This window comes from Caloenas nicobarica, chromosome 6 (assembly GCF_036013445.1).
Source record: "Caloenas nicobarica isolate bCalNic1 chromosome 6, bCalNic1.hap1, whole genome shotgun sequence".
In the NCBI taxonomy this organism is placed as follows: Eukaryota; Metazoa; Chordata; class Aves; order Columbiformes; family Columbidae; genus Caloenas; species Caloenas nicobarica.
The window spans coordinates 33719718-33745321 of record NC_088250.1 but is presented as its reverse complement, the minus strand read 5'-3'; the positions used below and the strand labels follow the sequence as shown (position 1 = coordinate 33745321).

The following is a 25604-nucleotide window of genomic DNA, read 5'->3' as shown; positions in this document are numbered from 1 at the left end:
TAAAATCTTTTGCATCTGCAGACCCAAAAGGATGACTCATTTTCATCAGTGGTCTTTGGCAAAGGCTGATTTTATTCCTGGTCTGCTCCTGGACTTTTTGATACAAATTCCTCATTTCAAAGCCTAAAACCCCTGGTGACCTTTTCTTCAAACTCCTCGAACTAGAAAGAGGAGAGCAGAAGTTCAGGAGAAAGAACTTGACACTGACTTCCTAGGTCAATGTAAAAATGAAGGAGAAGGGAGGAGAGACCTGTATTTTAATGGAGCGTGTGTGAGGCTCCCTTTCTGTGAGCTGCTCCCTTCCATATGCTGGGATGTGCCACCCAAAAAAGACTGGCAGACACAATTAAAAGTGTGTGAAAAGGTGAATGTCTGTAAAGTACAAACCACAAAGTAGTGCAGATGCATTTTCTCTCTTATCTGTGTATGCGCGTGAGCGCTTGCCTGGCTAGAGGATTAACCGTGTCAGGCCCACGTGTTGCCTTTAGTGTATCACTTGAATGCCAGCAGCTGCTTGGGCATCCCTGACTATGAAATTTGACTTTAATGACAAGCCTTGAGTTTCCTCACAGATGAATTCATACACTTTTGGCTGCAAGTATTTGGCACCTGCCATGTCAAGTGTAATGCCAGCATGACAGGCTATTCAGGCCATTATGCTAAACCAGTCTTGCCAAGTAATGATGGATTGGTATGGACAGGTTGCTCCACACTCTGAGCATTGCCTCTTTTCCCAGAGTTTCACTTCTCTGGGCCTTTTTTTTTTTCTTCCTTTTTTTTTTTTTTCATGTGGACTGAGAGAGCTCTTGACACTAGATACCTACTTTTAATTAGATGTGGGAAACTGATCCAAAAAGGGTAGTGTTCAAGCAACCATTTAACAAGGACGTATGGAACAGAGAGAGATAAAAACGTAAGCGTGTTTTTCCTGCAAAGCTCCTCTCTGCACACAGTCAAAAGCTAAGAGTGTTAGAGATAAATAAAGTGAGTCCCAGCAATGATTATTTATATGGAAGTAGAATAAAAAGCTGAAAACAGAGCAGAAGACTCAGAAAGTTTGTTGGTGTATGTTTGGCAGAGAGCAATGGGAAATGTTGCTGTGCTGCGTTCTCTTGACAACGTGGCTGGTGATTCTAATGGGAGATGAGAACATTACAAAAGCAGACAGTGTGGCTGAAATCAAAAGCTATCCTGTTCTTCTAAGCTCCGTTGTCCCCAAATTCACACTACTAAATGTACTCTTCCAAAGTTAGAGACCTGGATCATTAATCAAACATTTTCCTCGCTCAATGTCACATCTGCTTAATCGCTGGTGCATAATTAGAATGGTGCTGGTTTAATGACTCTGCAGAGCTGTCTTGTGTTAATAAAAAATACAGCACAGATCCAACAAAGGCAGTGGCAGTGCAAGTGCTCTCCTTCGTCCCTATCAAGGGGTTTTGGTCACAGAAGAGTCACCTTTCGGTAGGAGTTATTATTCCGCTTTCAATCTGCGTTCCCTCTCTGGTTTGCCTCTACTCAAGCAGCCCACAACTGGCAGATTTTTCTTGGTAATATTGATAATTATCCATTAAAAGTTGAACTCCCATGATAAACTCACAGCGCAGAGGCAAGGGGCTAGTGATGGCTCTTTGTCACTCCTGATTGGGCTGTATTTGAACCAGCAGCTCAGAAGAGATTTTCTTTTTTCCTCATTAGTAATCCCCTGAAACAGTCTTCTACTGTGTACGGGTCACTGTCTCTTTTGTGTCTTAGAGCCTGCCATTTTTGTGCAAAGTACATTTCTTGCATCCTTCTCTGTGTTCCTTATTGTCTAAAAGTCAAAGATAGCCCTACTGAAGAGCCACTATGCATATATATATATGTGATTTTAAACCCCCACTTTTAAAAATACCTTTAAAAATAGCCATGCACCCAGAAAGAAGAAAGGCTAGTGTTTTGTCATTCTAAGATGCCCATTTCACTTCCATAGGGAAATATCTACCCAAAGTTCCTGAGCTAAAACTTATTCAGATGATAGAAGGAAATACTGTACTTCATTTGTGCTTTTCAAATATAATCCTTTTCTATAATCAATCTATTAGTAAAACAATCTGTCCTTCATGTAATTAATCTATTAACAAAGCAATATTATTGATAACGAATACATTGATAGAAGCGAAGAGTAACTTGTGAAGCACAAGGAATATCTATTAGCATCTCTGGAGGTCATAATTCAAAGATGTTTCTAATACATATTTATCCTCACAGTGCATTCGTGTAGTGCATCCTGTTTAAGCTGTCTAAGAAACAGTTAATATTCTGAGCCAGCAGCATATAAATGTTAACAGCTGGCAGCTGGGCAAGTCTTCTATTAAATGGAGCCAGAAAAAGCCCTAGACATTAATCACTGTGTGGCATCCTGATGTTTGTGATGCTGCCTCGATATGTGATTACAATATGTTCTCTATCATCTATCAGAGGCGCCCATCACTGTGATCGTAAGTGACATCCCTACCGGTTTTTCAGCATTTAGCAATATTTTATTACACATTACAATTCCAAAATAAGTAACGTTATGCTACTCTTATCTACGTAATTCCAGTGTTTAACAAGCATTTTATTTATTCCTTTTGCCATCAACTATAACGTAAAGTCACTAAGAGCAGGTTACCGGTTCGTACACAACCCATCCGCATGATCTGGCTAAAGTGGAAAGGAAAGCATGGAGGACCACTTGGTTTCTTTTGCTCAGGGGAGGTTGTCCATCTGGTCCCTTATCATGCTTCTAGCTCACCCTCTCTAGACTGTTTTACAATCCTTAAATCCAAAACAAAATGAAAAAGAGCGAACACAGATACGAGAGAAAACGTGTTGTAGGGACTGTGTGTTCTGTTATGGTACTTGCCAAATGCATTGAATCGTCTGAAAGAAGCCTTTAGAAATTTTGCCTTAATTCATTCCTCTTAAAAAAAGCTGAAATAAATATGAAAATGCTAAGGCTGGTTGTTGTTAGCCCTCAGTTCCACTGGTTTTGTGGGGGATATATGCAAAATTATTCGGATGCCATGTGTACACCCTAACAAACACGCAGTCCAGAGTCAGAAATGCATCTAGCGTGGCTCTTTAAGCCTGTCAGGTGTAGATGGTGGGATATAGATTGAATCATCGAATAAGAGTCTAGTGATTTGTTTGCAATGCCTGACAATACAACTGTATTTTAAATCTGGAAACTCTAGAATAGGGTCTTGTATTTACAGCAGCTTTCCCCCAGCTGTATTCTTTGGACTTCTCTTAAACCCAGCGTCTCCTGCCTTGCTCTCCCACTTGGGTTCAGTACTTTTCCAGAACTCTTTTCAAGCTCAAGGGGAAACTGCATCCTGGTGCACAGCAAGTTATTGCTGAGCTGCAAACCTGTTTCCAGGGGCTTTCTGGGAGAATACCCCGGAGAGCGTTGTATTGTTGTATTACTGTGGGCCAACTTCTCCACGAGGATGGAGAGAGGATTGCTAACGAGGGGACCGCGTCGGAAGGGTGAGCAGAGCAGGAGTGGTCTTGGCTCATGAATCATGATCAGGCTGTGGCAGCCCAGCTGGGGAAGCCCCGGGGAGGCCTTGCAGCCAAAACAGAGAATGAGAGTTTTAGTCTGAGCAGAGCTTTTGGCAGGGACTGTGTTGTGGTGTTTTGCAGAATGTTGTTCATAAACAGCCCTTCTTGTTGATAGTTCTCTTCTTTTTGACATTTCTATTGTTTTGTGTTCCCTACCACCACACCCCCTCCCTCTTTTGATGGGAAACTCGTTGCAGCATCTTAATGCAATTATAGTTCCTTTGTTGATTAATGTAGATTTAATTACAAGAGTAGTTTACATGCTTATACTTTAAGAGCTTTGCATAAGAGATTAATGAAAGGGTGAATAATGGTAAATACATTAAACAATGTTGTATAACCACATAAATATTAGTAATTGTTGCAACATTGGACATTTTAATGACCCACGCACCTTGCAAATAGGTCGTTATGAACATTGTAACATTATCTCTGCTCTCCCATGCTCCTCTAAATGTTAAATAACCCCCTCAGCAAAACCTTTTCAGTGGAGGGGTTTTTATGAGTCAGGGTTTATTGTTGCAGTGCACTGCTGTGCATAGAGATGGGAAAGCCTGACAGATGGAGGGGTTTGCAGTCGCTGTGGTTTGGTGGTGGCCATTGGTTTTTGTCCAAGTGAAGGAAGTTTCAACATACAAAATGCAGGGGACAGTACTCCAAACTGTCAGGTTAGGGTAGCTCTATGTGGGATCTCCCTAAATATTACTAACACTCTTGATCAGATCATTACTTGATATAGAAAATAGTTAAGGATTAACTGTGTCAAAGATGGGGAATGGGAGGGAGAAAATTCTGTGATTTACTGGTTAGAGATTATTTTCTACTAGGGAGGCAATGGTGCAAGGCTCCTGTGAGCTTCACCATTCTGTTCATGTCTTTTTAATGTCCTACAATCATCTCCTCATGTGTGTGAAAGTATCTTGAGATTACAGGAGGAGTTTCAGGTGAGTCTGAGGAATTTGCTTTGTGCTTTTGAGAACCAGCCGTCCAGGATGGCCCCCATCCATAAATTTCAGCTTAGATCATGTTTTAAGGTACATTCATCTTTTACACTGGATGGAAAACCTGAGTTTGAACAGCTACGGCACACAGCATTGCAGCATTTTTGGATCTAGATTAAATGCTCAGGTGACAAAAGAAATAGTGCATTAAGAATTGTAACCTTGGAAGTTTTTCAACATTGTAATTATGGTGCATTTTCCTAATTACAACCTGATTCTCTTCTCGGAGGTCCCCAGTTTCTTCTGCTACAAGTCTTGCTCTTCTGCGTGGCTCCAGCCTCCAATGCTCTCTAACCTCCCCGTGGTCCATCTTCTCCTCTCAGTCACAGCGAGGAAACTGCTACATGCCAAATGCCGTCTCATTTTGCAGCTCGTGTCTTTCTGTCCCATCTGATTCCACTTATGCATTTCCATCTGGTCAATGCCTGTCTGATAAGATGAGCTGAATACCTGTGAGTGCTGATGAACTCCCATACATGGATGTTCAGTTACACCATAAAATTAAAATTCTGATACAGGTGTAGGTATGTGATATAGAGAGATGTATAATTTCCTAAGTAGTAGTGTTGCCACCAGGCTTTAAAGTAACATTCTAGAGGTCTTGAAATATTTTATCCTGGATGAATAACAAATATTTGTAAAGCCTAAATGTGTGTAAATGAGCACTAAACAATAATAGGAGAAGGATAAAAGGAGTGTGGAAGATGTAAGTTTCTGAGTAAAGCAGAAGTACAAGAAACTGAAACAGAAGCAGGGGTTAAACTAAAGAAAAAAACCCCAACAGCAGCAAGTAAGTAAACTCAACGAAATTGAAAATTTCATCTTATAGGTTTTAACTGTGATGTAATATTTCACTTTAAACTATCCAATTGAAACTATGAAAAAAGAGTACTATAAAGTGTTTGACAGATGTTAAGGACACGTTCTTATAGCTCTGGGCTAGGCTATGGTATAGGTAACTTCCATCTGTCTGCTCTACAGTAAATTTTTGAGTGAGTATGAACAAGGCACTGATTTAAACGTTATAGTCGTTAAAATCCACAAAAATAGTAAAGACAATATTTTATAGTAGGTGAAAGAACAGAGCAAAGATGTAGGGAGTAGCCATTACATCAGTAACTCAGAACCAGACATGGAGAAAACAGAAGAAATAGAAGGGAGCTGATACTGAGAAGCCCTTGATGAGGATGCAGAAGCTAAACCCAACCTAAAACATCTCTTGAACACAATCATAACAAGCATTTCTGTTAGCAGCAAAGCACACATAAAATGCAAAATGAAAAAAAAAAAATCATGAAAGAAAAATATTGACATTGGAAATCAAACTTGAGAATATATATTGTTTTCCATTTTAATCATATGTATGGAAAGGTGGAAGAAAAGACAGTTGTCTGTGTCTGAAGGGGGTTGTCCCTTATATTTATTAGTTGCAGAGTTGCTTTTTCTTTTGTTTTCACTCTTATTGTCTCAAGCTGTTCTGATTTGCTTTTCTTTCTGTGCAAAACTAAGTGTAGCAAGACATGTTTCGAGTGTGGATGAGAGAAAAAAGCTGGAAAGCTGAAGGGCAAAAGGCTGTTTAAATGCACTGTGTCCCTTTGCCTCCATTTGGCTTTTACCCCTGCAATCTATGGTGACAGTGAGACAAGCAGTCATTGCTTGTCTGTGGGATCATCACATCATGCATCACTGTCAGGAGAAGAATTAAAAGTCTTATCACGTGAGGCATTTCAAAGAAGCCTAGAAATGCAATGTTTAGTATGGTTAGACCTAATTATACACTCAGTGGGGTTTTTGTTGGGTGAAGAATCCAAGATCAGATATAGGATCATTCTTTCATGTCTGAAAAAGTGAAATGATGTCAAATTCGGCAATATAGGAAAAGCGGATGACAGATTTGTGAATGAAGAAGAGAAGACAGTGTATAGGTGTTTAAAAAGCTGCTTTTTTGGCTCTGAATCATACAACACTGTGAAATGCAGCTAATTTAGGGACAGCAGCAATTTATCTAGTCCAAGTGTTTTCTAGTTACCTTCCCTTTTTCCTTCTCCTCTGTTGTTTTTTGGAAAGGGGACAGGGGTTTTTATGGAGCAAACACTGCAGTGCTGTGTTGAATTACCCCCTGTCTCCTAACCAGCTCATCCTGTCCTGCTCGTGCATCCAGGAGCCGTGCCTAATCAGCCAGCCGTATTTCTCCCTGTTTCACAGCTTATTTGTCCAGAGCTGCATTTCTTAAGAGATCAAGCACAGCTAAACCATGGTCATAAGGGGCAGTGTTTAGGTCTCTCTTCCTGGAAGAAGGCTCAACAGCTCCTGACAAAGCAAGAAGCTTGAGAAGCTGCAGATACACAGACATGATAGTGGTACAAGCATCCTCCAGATTTTTCATAACAAGATACCCGAGGTTTTTTAATTCCCAGTGTTTCAAATATGATATTTTTCCAACACTTTCTTTAAAATTCAAAAATGTGTTCTCCTGAGAACAGAACAAACCCTTGGGGTCAGAGTCTTCACAAACTTCTTTTTTAATGAATAAATATATCTAATCTCTGTAGTGAATGTCCCAATAGACAATCTCCAACAGGCTTGAGGGGCACAATCTCACCTCCTACAGCAGAGACTGCAACTTTCTTTTAAGCCCATCACCAGCTGATCTCAAACTCCTGAGTCCTGGAGTCAGGTATTTCTTGGTTGATGAAATACCTTTGACATGTTCATGGGGAAAAATCTGAAATATGCCTTTTGTTTTAGTGAACTCACAGATAGTGAGCTTAGTTGCCATGTTTGGCAGGAGGGATAAGGTGATTTTTTTTTTTTTTTTTTTGCTGTTGTTAATCTAGAAGGGCTTCTTCCGTGCATACAAGTAAACACTTTCTGAATTTATTGCCAAAATTGTGCTTGTCTTTACCAAAAAAACCCAAACCAGAACTCTAAGGAAGTTTTAATCTCTTTAAGTGACTTTCACTTACTTAATCTCTCTGAGATTCTATTAGAATTAAACTTATATTTCCTTAAAGGCTTGATTATAAATCCAACTTTAAAAAAACAGGCTAATTATCTCTTTATGAGAATTTTAAAAAAATCAGCATTGCTATCAGCTTTGCCAGTGAACACATGATTTCTGATGGTCTAATTTTTATTTTCTTGTTTCTTAAGTGAAACATTTAAAAGTTTGGAACAGCTTTATGCTCCTTTTAACAAGAATAATGCCATTATACCAACAAAAAGAAAAGCGTTTTGCCAAAACCATTACCTGCAATCAAGACGTTATAGCTTATTGGCATTGCACATACATCATGCGTCTGAGCCATTTCTGGAGGCAAACAGAATTTTGCATTTGAGTGCAAGCTGAATGAACAAAGTCATCTTCAGCAGGATTCAAATGATTTTAAATCCCAGATCCACATGACTCTATACTTGGATCTAGAATATGTCAGCAGCTGTTGCTGGTGTTGCTTCAAACTGCCAATAGTTTGCAGGTGAGCTACTCAGGTGTTTGCATTAAGTGCATCGTTACTTTTGTGGCGGCATAATCAGTGACTGAAGATTCTTACTAAAAGTACGAAATGATGAACACCACACTCCCTGAGAATGAATTTGGAAAGCTGCCTGGGTTATATATTGCTGAAGGCTGAGGTAGTGGGGCAATAATTAATAAACTGCTAGAAAGCAGCAAAATTTCACATCTAAATATGTTTTCAGTGATGTGCCAAGAAAAGGGAATGTTACTCATAGATTAACATTGTCTCTGCCTAGAGATAGTTAACTCATAAAAGCTGGTTTTAGCACAACAGAAACTATTCTGAATGTTTTGGAAATACAAAAGGATGCTTTTAGGTTTGTTTGGTTAGTTTTTTTCTCCCCTCAAGACTGCAGATTTCTCTTCTAACATTTGATACTGTCATGCTCTTGCATCAAACTAACACACAGTTTATCTTCAGAACTGGCTTTGTTCCTTGAATTTGTTTGGATAGCTCGATTGTAATTATATTATCTAGGAACCTGAGGGTTTTTTTGGTGTGGTTTTTGTTTTGGTTTGGTTTTCCCCTGGAATAACTCCTTAGTTTCTCTGAATGTATTAGTTTGTGACTTCTGGTTTGTGTACCATAAACCCCTGTTGAATTCATTAGTTTAGCAGTGGGATTAGGCTAAACAGAAAGGATGCTTAAGAAGTAAAATAAGGGAAAATCTTCATTTGAATAGTGGCTAGGTCTTATTCTGCATAGCTATTTGCTTATTTTCTTTCATCTTTTAACTTTGTGGTTCTGTTATTTTTTTCTGTCCTGCTCTTTCTATTCTTATCTGCATTTTTCACTTCTTCTCCCTTTTCCTTTCATTCTGCAAATAGATATCTTGAGATTCATTTAAAAATTATTTCCTTCAGTGCTCTTTAAAGCACATTCTTATCTTCCTCGTACATCAGATACACTAAATTCTTTTTGACACCAACATTACCCCTTGATTAAATTACAGCCTTGAATTCAGTTGGGTGTCAGGTAGTCTTGGATAGATGTAAAGCAATGTTAGTTTTATAATGCTACCTTATGTTTCACTTTGCTCACCACTAAGCATTTTCTTTCTTACAAGAAAGAGTTTTTCTCTAATGCAAGTTGCCTTGCAAAATCCTTAGGTATGTGGAGTTAAAGGAAAAGCAATAGAGACATAGTGCACACCTGCTCTTTTTCTTGCATGTTATCTTTAAGCTTAACCCAGTGATGAATCTCTCTTATAATCATTCGTGAAGTACACACCAACCAAAGTGTCTTCCTTCATCCTCTGTAAATAAATTGGTTATAGTTGTTATTCTTGAGCTTAGTGCTTGCAATTGTGATAAAAAAACCTCATCAGCTTCTTAATTGGTATTTAGTGTTAAAGCCAGATTCATCTGTTGCCATTGTACTGATACCGGCAAATTAGACTAAGGATTGGTTGTGTCCTTCTTTTCTGAAAATTACATACATGTTCTAAACCAGAATGGGAAGTTCTTAAATTAATTGTAAGAAAATTTGGAAATTAAAAAAAAAAAAATCCTTCTTGTTGCAAACTCACTTTTATTGTTACTTCATTTTAGGTAACATTCAAAGCATCAAGGTACTCCGTTTCACCAGACTTAAGATTTGTTCTTCTTGCATATGATGTTATGCAGGTAAGCCAGCTGTTCGTAATCAAAGAGCCTCTACAATAAAACTCTGAAACCCATGCTGATTTGTATATTTCATCTGTGATTCCACATAATATGTCATGTATTTGAATAATTCCCCAAACCTTCTGATGCAATGATGAAATGTGTATTTAAGTGTGTACAGAAATCTTGCACGTTCTCGGTTGACATGAATGGCCATGGCTCCTCCGAAGTGTTGTGCTGGTTTTTGTAGTACAGGTTTGATAACCCTTAAACTGTTCTGTTACTGCTGATAATGTAAAAGCCTATCTTTTGATGTTTCTTCTAGCTTAAACAGCTGTACATGGCATTTATGAACTGTACTAAAAAAAAACCCAAAACACTGGGCTGATTCACGTCATGGAAGTTTTATTGTTGGCTTCAGTAGTCTGAAACTCGATAGTCTGAAAGTCTTTTGGACTGCGTGTTCTTTGTTTCTCATAGTTTTTGGAGATTTTATAGGCTATTATGTTGTCAAAAAGAGTTTCAGTCAATAAAACCTTAGAGAGTTTTCTAAAATAGATCTTTGAACACACAAAAAAATGAAAATGGTTTTATGAATTTTCTCTGTGCATATTGGTGTTTGTATCAAAAAGTGCTATTAAAATGTGAACTGCCTTTCATTACAGAATAGTTCCGGATTGGTAGACTCAGTGGTTATTTAAGCAAGTTTGAGTTGGCCGTGTTTTTTGTTTGTTTGTTTGGTTGGTTTTTTTTGACCAGTAAAATTTACAAATACCTATTAGTAGCTGTGACCTTAATATCGGAAGTCAATGTTCAGAAATGCAAAAAGATTACGATTTTTTATCACATTATACTAGAGTATAGTAGTTTACTTGTTGTTTTATGTTGGTAACTGATAATACAAAAGGTGTGTGTTGTGGATTTAAATTCTTAGAACAATAAAATATTCATTTCCAGGACACTATGCAAACCATTCTAGCCTCCTGGTAACATTGCTGTATTGATCTCTATACCTGCAGCTTTAATAATTATATTTGCACACTGGAAAATGTGCTGAAAGTTGATCTGAAATATTCTAAAGGTGTTGATATAACATGATTTTTTTACTTGAGACTAGATCCAAGTAGGGTTTTCTTCTACTGGTTCTGGTGGATTCTGGATCAAGCCAGGAAAGAGCTGCTGTTGTTCAGTTCACTGGTTTTGTTGAAGAAAGTTCCAGATTCCTGTCTGAAAAATGTTTGCTCCTTGCCCTTTCCCTTCTTGATTGTTTCTTTTTGTGTGAAAGACTTCAATAATCCCTTATACTGACCCAATTTCCTCATTTGATGTACTGAAATTTTAATTTTGGATGGATTAGTTTCTTTCGGATTTTCTTAGTAGTTGCATATATAGCTTATATAGAAATAGAGGAAAGCATGAAAATATCCATCACACTTTATTACATCTAGATATAGTAACATCAGGGATGTCTCCCTGCCCCACAGTAAAGATGGTCCATTGACATGCAAATTGTTGTCAGTGCATGCTCAATATATCCCTCTGCAGGAGAACCCTTTCCATGTTTTGTTCTTGGTTTCGTTGCAAAAAGAAACTTTTCCTTCCTTTTACAGTCCAGTTGCTGGTAGTTACATAGAGGGATGAGGTTTGAAACATTTACGTTTTGCATTTAGCTCTTTCCTTTGCTCAAGTATGTTGACAACAAGTTAATTAAAATAAGAAATGAACAGGGTTTGGCAAGCAGTTTGTGGTGTGGTCCTCGATGGCTTTGGATGGCCAGGTCCTCTGTGGATGTAAATAATGATAATGCCATTGAAGTCTGTTACCTCCTGGGAAGAATCTGTTCCTTGGGATGGAAGGGGAAATCACCAAAAGGAGTGTAAACCAATTCTTTCAGAAGTTGGGTTTTTTTTAAAAAAATAGTGAATATGCGGTAAAAAGCCTTTTTTCCCTCAAAATTTTCTGATTCTTGGGGTTTTTGTTAGGCTGGTGAGGCACTGCTGTTTTCTCAAACTCTGTTGGAGAAAAGGTGTGGGATGCTTTGGAAACCCTCTTTATTTCTGCATAACTAATGCTTCCTCATAACATGAAGAATTAAGTTTGTGTTCATTCTTCTTGGGATTTCTCTTTTTTTTTTTTCTCCTCAGTCAGAGCCAGACCTAGTGGGTCTGGATGAGATGAAATCCACCTGTCTACCTTACTCCTTCTCCCAGCTGTTAACTATAAATTATAAGATGCTTTGCCTATAAAATTAAAATTAACATTAGATGGCATGACTTAATGGGAGTTTTTCAAATTAGTTTCAGTAGAACCAGGACAGATTCTATGCTCATATCTCATTTGGCTATAACTTTTTGCAAAACTGAGGATTTGCTTATTGTCATGTTATAACACGCTTGAGTCTTTAATAATACCCAGTACAAGGAACTGCAAATAATCTCTTGTAATCATTTAGTTGCTCTCACCATGTTTTATAAATTGCCACTGACCCCTGGACTTTAGACCGATGTTTGCCCCTTGATTTTCCTTCTTTGTTAAGATTTAGGCATATAATTACACTGTAATGTATTTGATGGGATTTCTGCTTTTGTGGACTGTCAAGGCTTTGGGTTTTTAAAATTATAATGGTTGTTTACATACATTAGTCTGTGTTCTTTGTAACATACAGTAATACAGCTGGAACAGATTTATTAATCAACAGTTTTAGAAATAAGCTAGTGTGTTTCAGCTGAACAGATTGGAGAAAAATAGAGACAAATGTTTCTTCAAGACATTTTGTGGTGAAATTGTAATTAGAAACAAGGTTATTTTGATGTTTGGATTAAAAATAAATGTTGAGTTAAATTAAATAGTTGAATATTTATTTTACTATTGTCAGCATTTTCTTTATTTTACGCATGGAATGGCAAACTTTAATTAAATTTGCAGTTGTTTCAGCACAATTAAGAATGTCCTTTATGCATAACAGGACATAAATCTGCATGAAAATAAGCCATCTTTGAATACAAAAGTAATAATTGAATGAATCATTTAAATCATGCTTAATGGAAGGAACAAAACCATTTCAAGTGGCACAGCAGCTGTTTTGGTGTAGCTCGCTAAACTTCATATGGAAGAAAATTCCTTGGCTAAGGAATTCAAAGTGTCGTAAATTGATTTCTGGACATCAGGTTCCCCCCGTTTATGTTCTAGCAGGTCACAGAATATAAACCAGGATTACTGGCATAAGCACTATGGCTGTCTGGCTTTTTCTTTTTTAACAGAAGGCTGTGGCAATTTTAGAGGTACTTTCTGTGTGTTCTTTGCTGCAGTGCTCCATAGTTCTCCACACCTCTGAAATGTTTTCATCAGTTCTCCAAGTTTTTTGACTTTGCCGAAAAACTTGCATGGATCTACTGTGTGTAGTTCAGGCTTTCTGTCACTCACTGTAATTTGGTCGGCATCGCTGAAAAAGTCTCATTTTGCAAGGCAACAGATCAGTAAGTAGGAACTAATTTGAGGAATGAACACAGACGTTCTTGCTGGATGTCCTGCCATCCCGATTCTTCTGGGACAGTGTGAACGCAGCAGCAGGGAAACCATTGTACGTATTGTGTGCAGAGAGGGGACGCTTTCGCAGTGCTGTATCTTTTTGATTTTGACTTTCCTTTGAAGGCTGTCAAGGTATGAGCAAAGAATGTGATGCTCTGAGAGGCAGAGCATCTAGGCCGGTTGAAATTTCCAGAGGAAAGGTTATTTCACTATTGCTTTTAATAAGGACTGTGTTAAAATTACATTTAAAGTTTTTCTCACAACGACTGAAACCTGATTTATAGTTTTGATTAGAAAATGGAAATCAGACACACTGTTCTTGCAGTAATGGTGAAGAATGGGGCAGTAAATTTGCAATTTTCCATGCAGTGAGCACTGAGGTCCTAAGAAATTCTTTTACCATTGAGGAACTTCTGTGTCCCTCAGCAGAAGGTTATACCTCGCAAGTGGTCCCTGGAGACCATGTGAAATGAAAATAAGCTTTATTCTGAATATTAGTGGATTTTTTGCTCAGACATCATAGGCATGTTCTCCCCGTGCTCTGGCTAGAATATAATATGCCATAGATGAGCAACAGAAGTAGTAAATGAGATCAGTTCCTCTTTTTCCTAGTAAATCTCCTTTTTTCCTCACTTGATTTAATAATCCCTTCCTTGTGATTTGGTTGGGGTTTTTTTTTCCTACAAATTGCCCTTTCCTTCTCCCTGCTTTCAAATCCTTTTTGAATACCAACTTTCAGGAAATTTTCCTACATTGTTCTCTTTACTATTATTAATGCATCATTTTCTTCTTTCAGTGCAAGATGTATCATGTTTGAGTATTTTCTAGCCCTTGGTTCAGAAATGTGCTTAAAAACCAGATTAAAGTTCATCTCTAGTTTAGGAGCATAGGCATTTATACACTCCTTAAAAAAAGGAAATGCTTTTGTGAATTAAGACTTCAACTGTAACCTTTTTTTAGCTAGAGAATTTTAATAAAACAACGTATTTAGTTTAAAGCACTGTGGAAATAGATTTTAATAATTCTTATGGTAAGATCAGGAGGAAGAATAATCCAATCTTCTTCAGAAAGGTGAGAGAAAAACAGTTTTAGTTCTAACCATCCCTCAGTCAGGCGGAATGAATAATATTTCAACAGTGGTTTTTGAACATTTGTAGTTTAATCTATTGAAGTAAAGATGAGAGTCCAACACAGTGCCTGAATCAAAGACACCCCAAGAGAAAGAAGTTACTTATCTACTGGGTGCTGATGCCTGTCATCACTTTGCTGCTATAATATCTAATTTTTAGCGGATAATGATAGGGAGTACTGACCACAGTCTACAGCGAATTAAGGGCACACAGCAACAAGTGACATGCTCATCGAGGTTTTAGAGATTGTCTCAGGTACTGACTTACTCGAGTGCACTGAAAAGATCTTCAGGAGTTTGTCTGCAGATTAGAAGAATCCCTGAGTGGAAAGATTCAATGAAGTCTTAAATTATGATTAACTATTCTGCATTTGGAGATTATCTTTCTGCCAATTGGGTGTTCAATTTTCAATAATCTTCTTGGTTAGTGAAATTAATTATTGAATTTTTTTCTGCAAAAATTAGAGGATAAATAAATTACCTTGCATTATGTCTTGTTTTCAATCAAGCCACTGTTTGGTGTTAATGTGTGCAGGTCTTTTCTACAAGATAGTTTATATAGTGCTTATGAAAATCTGACTTTGAAGAGCATTATCTGGAGCACCAGCTAATGATTGGAAATATACGCAAAAAAGATGAAATGAAATTTGTCTTATAGCACATGGAAACAATATTTTCTAAAAAAGGTTATTACATGCAAAAGAATAACAGAAGACTTAAGCCAGCAGTGATCTGGAAAACATTTTATGTAGCACTGTCTGTGAAGTAACTGTCTGGTCTAAAATTCACACTATCAACTTTTTCTTCCAGAAATGCATTCTTCTTTAGAGAAAGCTGTTTTTGCAGTCAATTTCCTTAGGTCCTCAGGGTGGTCTTCCATCTTTCATTAGTTCATTTTGAGATTAGTCCAGAAGCAAATAATGCACGTGCATAATCCTGAACTCAGGAGCTCATAAATAAAGTCTGATCCAGACGTGACTTTCCCATTCATCTTTATCACTTGTCAATAACTCAAAAGACCAGTTTTTATCAGCTTTAGGGAAGTGAGAAAAAAATAAGAATGGAATTTTGAGATCCACACCCAAAATTTGAAGTTATTTCTTGCAAATATTTTTGTGATATATTTTATTTCCCTCTTAGATATGACAAGATTGGATGTTTAGGAGGCCAGATATTTATGGAAGTGGTCTGCTCAAATTTTCCCCTTTTAAAGGCTGTTGTTTTACTTTGAGTTGAAGTTATAGGTGGATATATTAGAATTTGTTAACATAATAGCTAGTTCATAAGTGATCTTGGCGTACTACTCATCTATTACATATATTTGTCTTTATTTTATATAGCTCCATAGATCTGCAAGGCATTTTAAAGGTATAAAAAGACAAGGTCGTTGCCTAAGGAGATGATGTGCTTTGTAGTAAAATCTTGCACAATGAATTTGGTGACACTGTTTCCATGAATTACTCCATAGGAGTGAGTATTCATGCGAGTACATAGTGTCCCACTTCTGTCCAGGGTTTCACCTAAATTATGTGGCAAAATATAATAACCACCAGTCCTTGTAAATAGAACATGGGGGAAATAGAAAGGGTGTGTTTTATGCTGGGAATCATCAGTATTTATATTTGTTTAGTATTTGTCTGATAAACAGCTTTTCCTCATTTTGTCCATGCTGAATTGCAGTCCTGTAAGTATTAATACTTGAATTCAGTTCATCAGACATTTCAGTAGCTTATTACTGATTAGGAATAGCAGAGTTATACCTGGACTGTCTGCAGATCTTTTACATTATTTGTCTTTATATATGCATCATTATATTTACATTCTTGGCATATTTGTGATAGGATGATGGGGCTGCTCTCAGCTGGAGCATTGATATGAGCACCTGCAGAACAGGAGGTGAACTGTCACAATTTCTTCCTTTGAAAGAAACTCTGAACTAAAAAGGTATGGAAGCCAGGGTACAATTCGGATGCTTCCACTTTTTTTTAATCTAATATAAAAGTGAACATGTCACATACATGTCCATATTGAGCCACTTACCTATTTTTCAGAAGGGTTTTTAAAATTTCTTCTAGAAAGTGCTTGATTTCATCAGCTGACATATTGATTCATACATACAGGTTCAGCACTGTGTAACAGTTTAAAAAAATCGATTGTCCTCTATTTTTTCATAGGAAACCACATGAGACAAGGGGTTGATGCTTTTCAAATATCTTACTGAGTCTCTCTGTTCCCTTTATACTTATAGAATTGCTCTTCAGCCTCAAGTTTTATAAGTAAACAAAATAAATAAAATAATTCTGCTTTAGGTAGATGATGGCTCTTTTTTCCCCGTTCAGGATTGCCAGAGTTGAAAAATAAGAATTTGTGTTTTCAACTTCTTATTCAATATGGTATTGAAAAAAAGAACATTGTGCTTTGCTATTGTTCAGTAAAAATGGATTCTCAGGCATTTAGCTTTTCAAACAATATGTTTATTGAGATTTTTTAAAAAGTGTTTATTTTCAATAATATTGTCATTCTTATTAAGTATGAATACTGTTATCTTGGGAATACTTAGGTAGCTTCCAGCTGAGTTTCCGAGATCCGGCAATTTAGAAACTTGGTCTTAACAAACTGTGATTTTCACGTGGTTGTATTCCTACACCACATAATAATCCACAGAGACTGGAATCCCTGTGTGCTAAATAAATAGGCAACATTACACTATTGAAGTCAGCAGTTCCCTTAATCTATGAACAAATTATTTTATACAGCATAAGTTGTAGCTTCTGCTGTGAAGCTGCCTACCTGATCACATCCTCCCTGTTTCTCTATCTGTTTTGATAATATGCAAAAATGTCCCAGAAATGTCAATTTTAAGTGCATGGTTTGTCCATCACAGCTCATAGATAAAAAAGCACTGTGTTTAAAAGGTGGGATTTTAAAATTCCATTTATCCCTTACTATAATCTGTTGTGTGTACCAATGATGTTACCAGAAATTGTGTACAATTGAAAGCTAGTTTTACGATTATGTTGTAATGTATTTTTTCAGAAGATGAGGTACTAGTGACATTTTTATCAAATATCTGTGAGAATAAGTCTTCCTCAGTAATGCTGAGTAGAAAAATCAGTTTTGTAGTATTGTGGTTGGTATGGTTGGTTTTTGTGTTGTATTTTTTATTTTATTTTATTTTAGTAAAAAAAAACCAAGGACAGCCTGAATAAATAACAGGGCAAGGACTGCTAGGAGTCCTAACTGGAGACTGTATTAGTGGCTGGAGACTGGAAAAGCTGAACAGAACTTTAATTTGGATTAAGATCTGCCAGAGTTCACCATAAGCAACTAGAGTCAACTGATACGCCTATCTGCTTTTAAAAGTTCTTTGTTCCATGCTCCCAAGAAATAACAATTCTCTTCCTTGCTTCCAAAAGAATATGGACTAAAAGAATATTTTACACATCTCTCAGTTTTGACAGGTTTTACCCTGAGCATGAATCATTGTTAGTTCAACTGCTACACTTATTGATTTCTCAAGTACAAGAGCTGGCTCACATCTTCAAATACAGTGAATAAATGACTTCTGAGGCACAAAATCGCTTCATGCGTCTGACTGTCCCATTATGTTAAAACATTTTGCTGAAAATGCCATGTATGTTTTTTAAGCTGTAGATATCAGCATGTTCAATAGTGACTGATTTCAGATCTAACTTAAAGACATACTCTTTCTATATGTACGGAACATAAACGAGATTGAATAGCCCTCTTAACAAATGCCTACAGCCCAGTTCACATGTTCAATACACGTAGAAAATCCATTTTAAACAATGGATTTTTTTGCTTTTATTTCATTTTTCATAATATCCTCTATGTGAAATTCAATAATAATGTATCTTACTGAGAAATGTGATATGCATTATAGCTTTCTCATTAAACTTTTAAATAAGATACCATTAGTATTTATGAATGTAATCCCAAATGGTCACTTAATCTTAAAATAGTCATTGATCACACATTCAGAATTTTAGTCTTGCAGGCAAACTAGTATACGTTGTTAGTGGTCATGAATTTTATATCAAAAGGAATTAACATCTTTCTTTGGTTTCAGTGTTATGATTAGATTTACAAACTAGAGATGACTTAGTGAGTTTGTTGGGTTTTTTTTCCCTAACGCAACAACACTTGCTATAAAAATATTTTCAGATACATTTGATATATGAAATAGAATGCTGAAGAATATTGATTGAAGTGCTAGCGTGTGGTTGAAGTCACATTAATAACAGACATACTAAGGCTTTTAAAAATAGCTTTAAAAGAGCTAAACCAAATCTCTGTGTAGAGGAGCCCTGCTGTTTTTCACATTTAAACTGTATATAAGGATGTATTTACATATACATATATAAATATGTGCATATATTTAAACAAATATAGACTGAAATATTTATTTTAAATTAACCTAGAATGTAAATAACAATATGGACAAAGTGGAAGCATTTAGAAAACGAAACAGTTAATACTTCTCTGGTTTTGTAAGTGTTCTCATACATCTTTTGACAGTAGTCTGTCAGTGATGCTATCTTGGAATCAAAGCCCCCTGAACATTATATTCATATCTTATTTCACTTGTTAAATGCACTCAAGCACAATCCCACTTGGCCCACAGAGGCTTTGCACTTTGAGGATGCGGCTGGACCAAACCCTGGGCCACCTGGGCTGGAATCACTGTTGATCCTGCTCTGTGCAGGACATTGGATTAATCACTTCCTAAGATCCTTTCAGCCTGGGTTAGTCTGTGGGTCAGTATTATCACGGCAGCAGTATTTGACCTTGGGATAAAAAATCCTGAGATTAAAAAAAATAAAAAAGAATTTGAACAGTTCTCAAGAAAGAAAACAAATGTCTACCTAGTTGTCCAGTTCCATAAAGTGCCAAAAAATACATAAATATTCCTTAAACCACTCTCAATAGTTTTATTCATCTTTTTCTTTTATGTTCACTTGGATTCTAAATCACTAGATGTTTCTATACCTTTGTGTAAATGAGAAATCTCATCCTCTGCCTCTCCATATACATGAATGGGTACAATTCTCACTACAGCAATCAGATTTCATTGGCAGAAGTTCTGAAATGTTTGTGCTATGCAAAATAAGGAAAATCAGATGAAGGAAAAACCTAAGCTCTGACTGAAGATTCACAGTTACTTCTTATTATTAAATAGTCAAATAGGCTGGCCAAATCTGGAAAGCAATTATCCTAAAATGTGAGAGGGGGAAAAATAATCTGCTCTTTCAGTTATTCTGCTTAATTCTGTCTCTATCAGCAGCACATGTTGAATAATAATTAAATTTTGCTTAAAATAGACAAATTGGAAAAAAATTAGTGACGAGAAAAAAATCACAGTGGCATGTAAGACTTGAAAGTGCTTTTTAATTCCAACCTGCAATTGCTTCGTCAGAAGAATCTAATGCAAAAACTAAAAGTGTAACTGTAAAATTCTTACCTGGTAAATGTTTTTAGTCTCGAAGGAGAGACTTTGTATTGTGCATTCACTCAGATTGCATGAGTAGGGGGTGCTGACTGTTTCTGTTTGCTTGTTTTCATAAGCAGAAAAAAAGAAAAAAAAATAGAAAATTAAAAGAAAAAAAAGGTTGAAATCTTAAAATCCTAGCACCTTTGGAGGAAAAAATGAATCACTCCAAATACAAGTTCAGGTGTCAGTATCTGTGGTAAGGACAGCCTGTAGCAATGGCAAATGGTCGAGAACATGAGCAAACATGTCTCAAAGTGGTCCCATAGAGAATATTTTCTCTTCCCGAATGGCCATACAGAAATGATCATGGAGCTGGATGATGTTTTGTGCTGCAGGAGCTCCAAAGCTGCGTGTCACATTTCAGAGAACCAGTGCAAACACATCAGAATTTAATTTTCTTCCACTATCTTTCACTTTCACTGTGCAGACAATATCATTACCTTTACATTTAAGTAGCAGCAACCTTTTTCTAGCAGGTTCCTAAAGTACTTATCGCTTCTGAGCTTGATGAAAATGCCGTTACAGTCAGTGCAACTTTTTCCATTGGCTTTAAAATGGACTTTAGGATCACCTCTTGTCTACCTATCACACAGATGTGATAAAGCCATCTCCATAGTGTGACAGCAACAGCCAGGTGGACAATGAATGATGCTGTGTGCCACTAGGATTTTCAGCAGGATCTTGTAGAAGACAGATTTATCAGTGTTTTTGGAGGCTCATCTGTGCTCTAAGTCAGCCTTTAGGTGTGTAGGTTGTTTGCGCCTTTGTGAACATCACTCATCTTGCTTCCCGTGGTGTTCCCCCTCTTTAGGGACAGCTGTCACAGAGACTTTTGAGAGCTCACTATCATCATCATTATTTTCTGTAGCATTTTGTGTGCAATTCACTTGACCCTCATGCACTGTGAGCTTGTAGTAGTTCTAATTGCTGTCTTCAGTGTCGTTACCCTAAAGATATTTTAAAACTACGTTTTCCTCCAGCGGAAAGTTTCCTCAATGTGACCTTCAGCTGCTTCTTGTGGATGCTGAGACAAGAATTGGTTCAGGTTCTTATCACTGTTAACTTAATCTGTCCGTGGTTTCTTTTAAGACCCTTCCCTTGTTGTTCGTGCTGACATGTATGTGAACATACTGTGTTTAACATATTTAAGACTAAGAGGCTGCATAAGGGAGGGAGAGCAAGTTTATTCTTCTGCTTCTCCTTCTGACTCATGGGGAGTTGGCACTGGATTGGTACCACTCCTGCTCCCATCACTGTTCTCTCTTTGGGGTTTGTGATCAAGGAGTAATTAGAAGATGAACAGGGCTTTTGCATCCCTCCCTGCTCTGCACCGGCTGTGCTGGCCAGACTGGCAGAGTAAAGAAAGTCAGTCACTGAGTCTCTGTTGCTAAGCACATCTGAATCTCAGCGTTTCCTATGGTAATTCCTGGGCTGTCCCCTGGGGATGGCTGTGTCTGAAACTGTCAGCTAACAAATCCTGCTCAACAGCTTCAACTCCCTTTCAAGTTCTGATGCAGGATTTATGCCTTTATATAGTTCATTCCTGCAAAAATTCACCTTTTTCTAAGCTTAGCTTGGAGGAGGGTTAGTAGGAAGAGGCCATACCTATTATTAGATCGGCTGAGGAAAGGTTTGCATGTGGAAAAACTCTTGTTGTTTTCATGCTGTATGAATTATTTACATAAGCTGTTATACATCTTGTTTATTTGTTTATACAATTAAATAATTTGCAGCTGCAATGGACCTACTAGCTCTGGTCCTTACTGATATTGTGTAGTTCTCATGTGTTCTAGAGATGTGTCTGGCTTTTGCAGTTTCCTTTAAAACTTTGATTTTTCAGTCCACAGTAAGATATAGAAGATGGAGCTGGCAGAAGTAACTTCATGTCTCTTTCTAGCACATGATGCCAGTGCTACTTTACTTTAGTTCAATTGTCTTCTTCAGTCAGCAACACTAACAGTAATGGAAGTTTTGGTACGACTGTATAATGGAAATCTTAAAGAACATGCTGATAAATGTGCTTTTAGCTCATCAAAATATCCTTGAAATTAAGGGTTGATAATAATGTAGCCTTTTTTTGGAGGCTTCTTTCAGCTGGTGGATTGTGTAAATAGTTTAATTTACTGTATAGGCCTTTACACTTCATTGTGTGGTTTGTATTTGTCATGTAATGATGCCTGTGAATGTTGGTCAAAGCTATCTTAACCTGGCATCGGACCAGGAATGCTCAGGTTACTATAATAGTTGAAGAACTTATTTGAAATAGTGTATATACACTGTAGGCAGGCTTCAATTAGCAAATTGAGGTGGTACTTATTTTAGTAGGGAGCGTATTGCTATTTCTGTAACCTGATGTCATATTTTTAAAGTCAAATAAGGCTTTTGTATGAAAGTCAGAGAATTTAGATGGGCCTTATTTTTGAGGTGATGGTTCTTTTTCCATATGCCTCAGTCTCAACCCATGTGTGATCCCATAGTGCTGTACATGAGGTTCTGGAGTCTCAGGGATGTGAAAAAGAGATGTTATTCTGATCATAGAAATACTCTGTATGGTCGCTTTCGTTCAGAGATCCCCAAAAGACATGAAGGCGTTCATGAGTCATACCTCTCGAAAGTCCTACAAAGATGTTTTAAAATTTGAATATATTATATATTTTTAGACTTTTTTATATCTTTTAGGTTATACAGGAAAGTTGTTCTCTATTAGTGATATATGCATATTAAAATTTTTTTGATATTAAAAAAAAGATCAGCTGGATGCTTTCATGAAAAAAACTTCTGGGATATTTCATGATTTATTATTAGGCCTAATTATTCAGTTTGTTAAAATACTAGGAGTCTTTGGAGTGGATGGTTCATCAGGCATCCAAATAGGAGCTATAAAACAAGCTAATATATATACACATAAAAATACAGCGATTACATTTGAAGTTTGCTTTGCAGCACCTTGAGACACGTAAAGACCAGTCCTCCCCAAAAGGGCAGACTATCAAGCTGAGAAAGGAAACTTTTATATTAATAGTATTTCTCATCAGTGGAATTTCACTGTGACTCTCAGCTGCGGTATTCATTACAGCAGCCATCTGCTTTGGCAGTGCCATAATTTCTTTTTTCAGTATCTCAGATGAAATTAAAATCATCATACAGTGAACACTGCTAGGAAACAAAAAAATCTAAATATGAGCTTACTATTAAAGTTATTGTAACTCATTGCAATTTATGTTCTACTTGTATTCCAGAAATAGAAGAACAGCATTAACTGTTTTGAATATTCAGGGAAAGGCTGTCGATTTGCCTGTTTTTGCATATATTAGTGTTCCAGGAATTTTTGCAACCTTACAGTGAAATAGGATTTTAGAACTTCTTGTGAATGTCACATGGAAATGAATGGGGAGAAATATGGAATCAGCCGAGGTTGTGGTGAGGAACAGATTGCTCTGCTCTCCCTTTCTCTTCCCTATGACTGAATATCCAATCATATATCCTTCTTAACTCTTCTTTTTACTATATATCTTAATAGTTTTAAGCTTCCAGGTATTTGCATTTATCCTGCTAATTTGCTGTTATGTTCTGCTAGGGAGCATTCCCGGATTCTTGCTGTGTATGTGTCCATATTCAGAACCTTTTAATACCAAGTTATCTGAGAAATCTCACCCCTCATTCTTTTTTTCCTTTTCCATTTCTCTCACTTTTCTCTTCTTGCATCTTTCTTCTGGCTTGTTTAGTGTTTGTGAAACTTTCTGTTTCTTAATCCCATCCCCTCCCAGATATAATTATGCACTCTTTTACTCCCTTCATTTTCCTTTTTTTCGTTCCTGTTTTTTTTCCTGAAAAAAGTTCTCTTTTCAAATATATTTCTTGATCTCAAAAAATCCTCACTTAATCCATATTATCTATTATTTGACCTCTTCTCATAATTAGCAGTATCTACTTTCCTTATTAGTTGTTTTATATTTGACAGTTTTATAGATAAATCAGTCATAGCTATCTTAGGCAATGTGATGTAACTAAAAAGTGGGAATTCATAGCACACAGTCTCTCTGCAATTTTTTATGATTTGGCTACACTGTGAGACTGCAGCAGCTTAGGGAGTGATTAAACTTGAGAATATACCTGACTCCAGAACTTCTTTGCTCATTTTGTTGGTTACATGACCAAGGTTGGACACACCTTGTGATGAACTTGGCAGACCATCTTGCTGGATGGCATGAACTGGAAGGGTAGTCCATTCAAATTCCTGTATAGTGCTTGCCATTGCAATTGTTTATCAAAAAGTCTGAGGCTGCAAAGCGTTCCCATGTATAGAAGTTATTTTAAATAATATGCAGAGTCAATGAGAAATGCTGGCAGCTAAATTGGGTCTTCATTTCCAGTCTTTCATATCTGATAAAATAGTCCAAATGAATAATTATTACCAATAGTGGCTAACATATCTATCAATCTGTACATTTACTTATCTTAAATAATGGAAATGAAGTCAATTCCTGAGCTATATCTCTTTCAGAAATGTTTGAGACTTTTTTTTTTCTTTTTAACCTTGAGATGGTATGTATGGTAGTATATTAAATTAACATAAAATGTAATGATAATTGAAAGTGGTATATGGTCATGTGTTCTCTTACAATGTGTCAAGAATAATGAGTGGTAATTGGTTCAGGACATTGATTAAAGAGCTATTGAGTAAACTGGAGATGTAGTTTACTACAAAAATGGCATGTTGAGTTTCATCTCTGTTGTACTTGCTTTTTTATTGGTCTAAACTGAAAATCTTTCATGAAGGTATGGCTGGACATATATATATAGCACTTTATTTAGTTACTCAGTCAAACTGTGGAAAAATCTGTTCTTCAGAGGGGTTTTTTAAAGGAGTTACTCTAACATCTCTGAAAGAGTTGTCTATGGATGATTTTAGTGAAACTAGATCTTTAGCTGTCACATCTTTAATTGCAGAGCATCATGAAGAGCACATATGAGTCACAGAAAGCCAATTTCTGCCACAGTGAACAGAATTCATTACACTTACCTATTTGGTGTTAGCCATTACCACACAAATGAGGCTTGAAATAAAGAAAACCTCCTGGAAATGGCACAGTAATCCTTCACATGTTTTAAAATAGTTTGGAAATAATGATTTCGTTGTTTTTAGCTGAGGAAAATATATTGAACACACAGTACATGAATAGATTCTCAGAGATTTGTGTTTCTGACATTTGTCATTTATTTACAGGATATTTTTTTTCTGTGTTATCCCTACAAGGTATAAATTCCAATAATCCAAAGGAAAAGAGAGTTGACTGAGAAGCTTTTATTTTGGAAGTGTCATCACATGTTAGAAAATGGTATCAACTTAATCATTCAAATTTTTGGAATGAAATGTTTTGCCAGGTAGCTTTCTTCGTATGGAAGAACAACGCTATTATCTTGAATAACATCTCCCTTGCATTGTTTTTGAGCAAGATATTAAATGACAGCACTGTGTTAGAGGGGGGTTGCTCTAATAACAATCACGGAGCAATCTTTATCCATACTTACTAGAAAATTACATGGAAGTATCTTAAGAAAGCTAGAAAAAGATGGATTACCCTAAACCTTTTGCACACATCTGCACCAAATCAATATGTCATGGAGATCTGCAAGTCAGTTGATGTGGACTCGCGCAGTGGGGTGCAGAATTAGTAGTCAAGATCCTGAACAAAAGGGACGGTTGTCTCAATGTGTCTTTCA

General features: G+C 36.7%; 1 protein-coding gene across 1 annotated transcript in view; it reads left to right on the top strand.

Moving 5' to 3' along the window:
* The window catches only part of DPP10 (dipeptidyl peptidase like 10), a 271498-nt gene that overhangs the window by 121617 nt on the left and 124277 nt on the right, over positions 1 to 25604 (top strand). The window contains exon 5 of the mRNA XM_065637601.1: positions 9658 to 9732. Within this exon, the coding sequence (XP_065493673.1) occupies positions 9658 to 9732 (75 nt within the window). The remainder of the gene's footprint in view (positions 1 to 9657; positions 9733 to 25604) is intronic.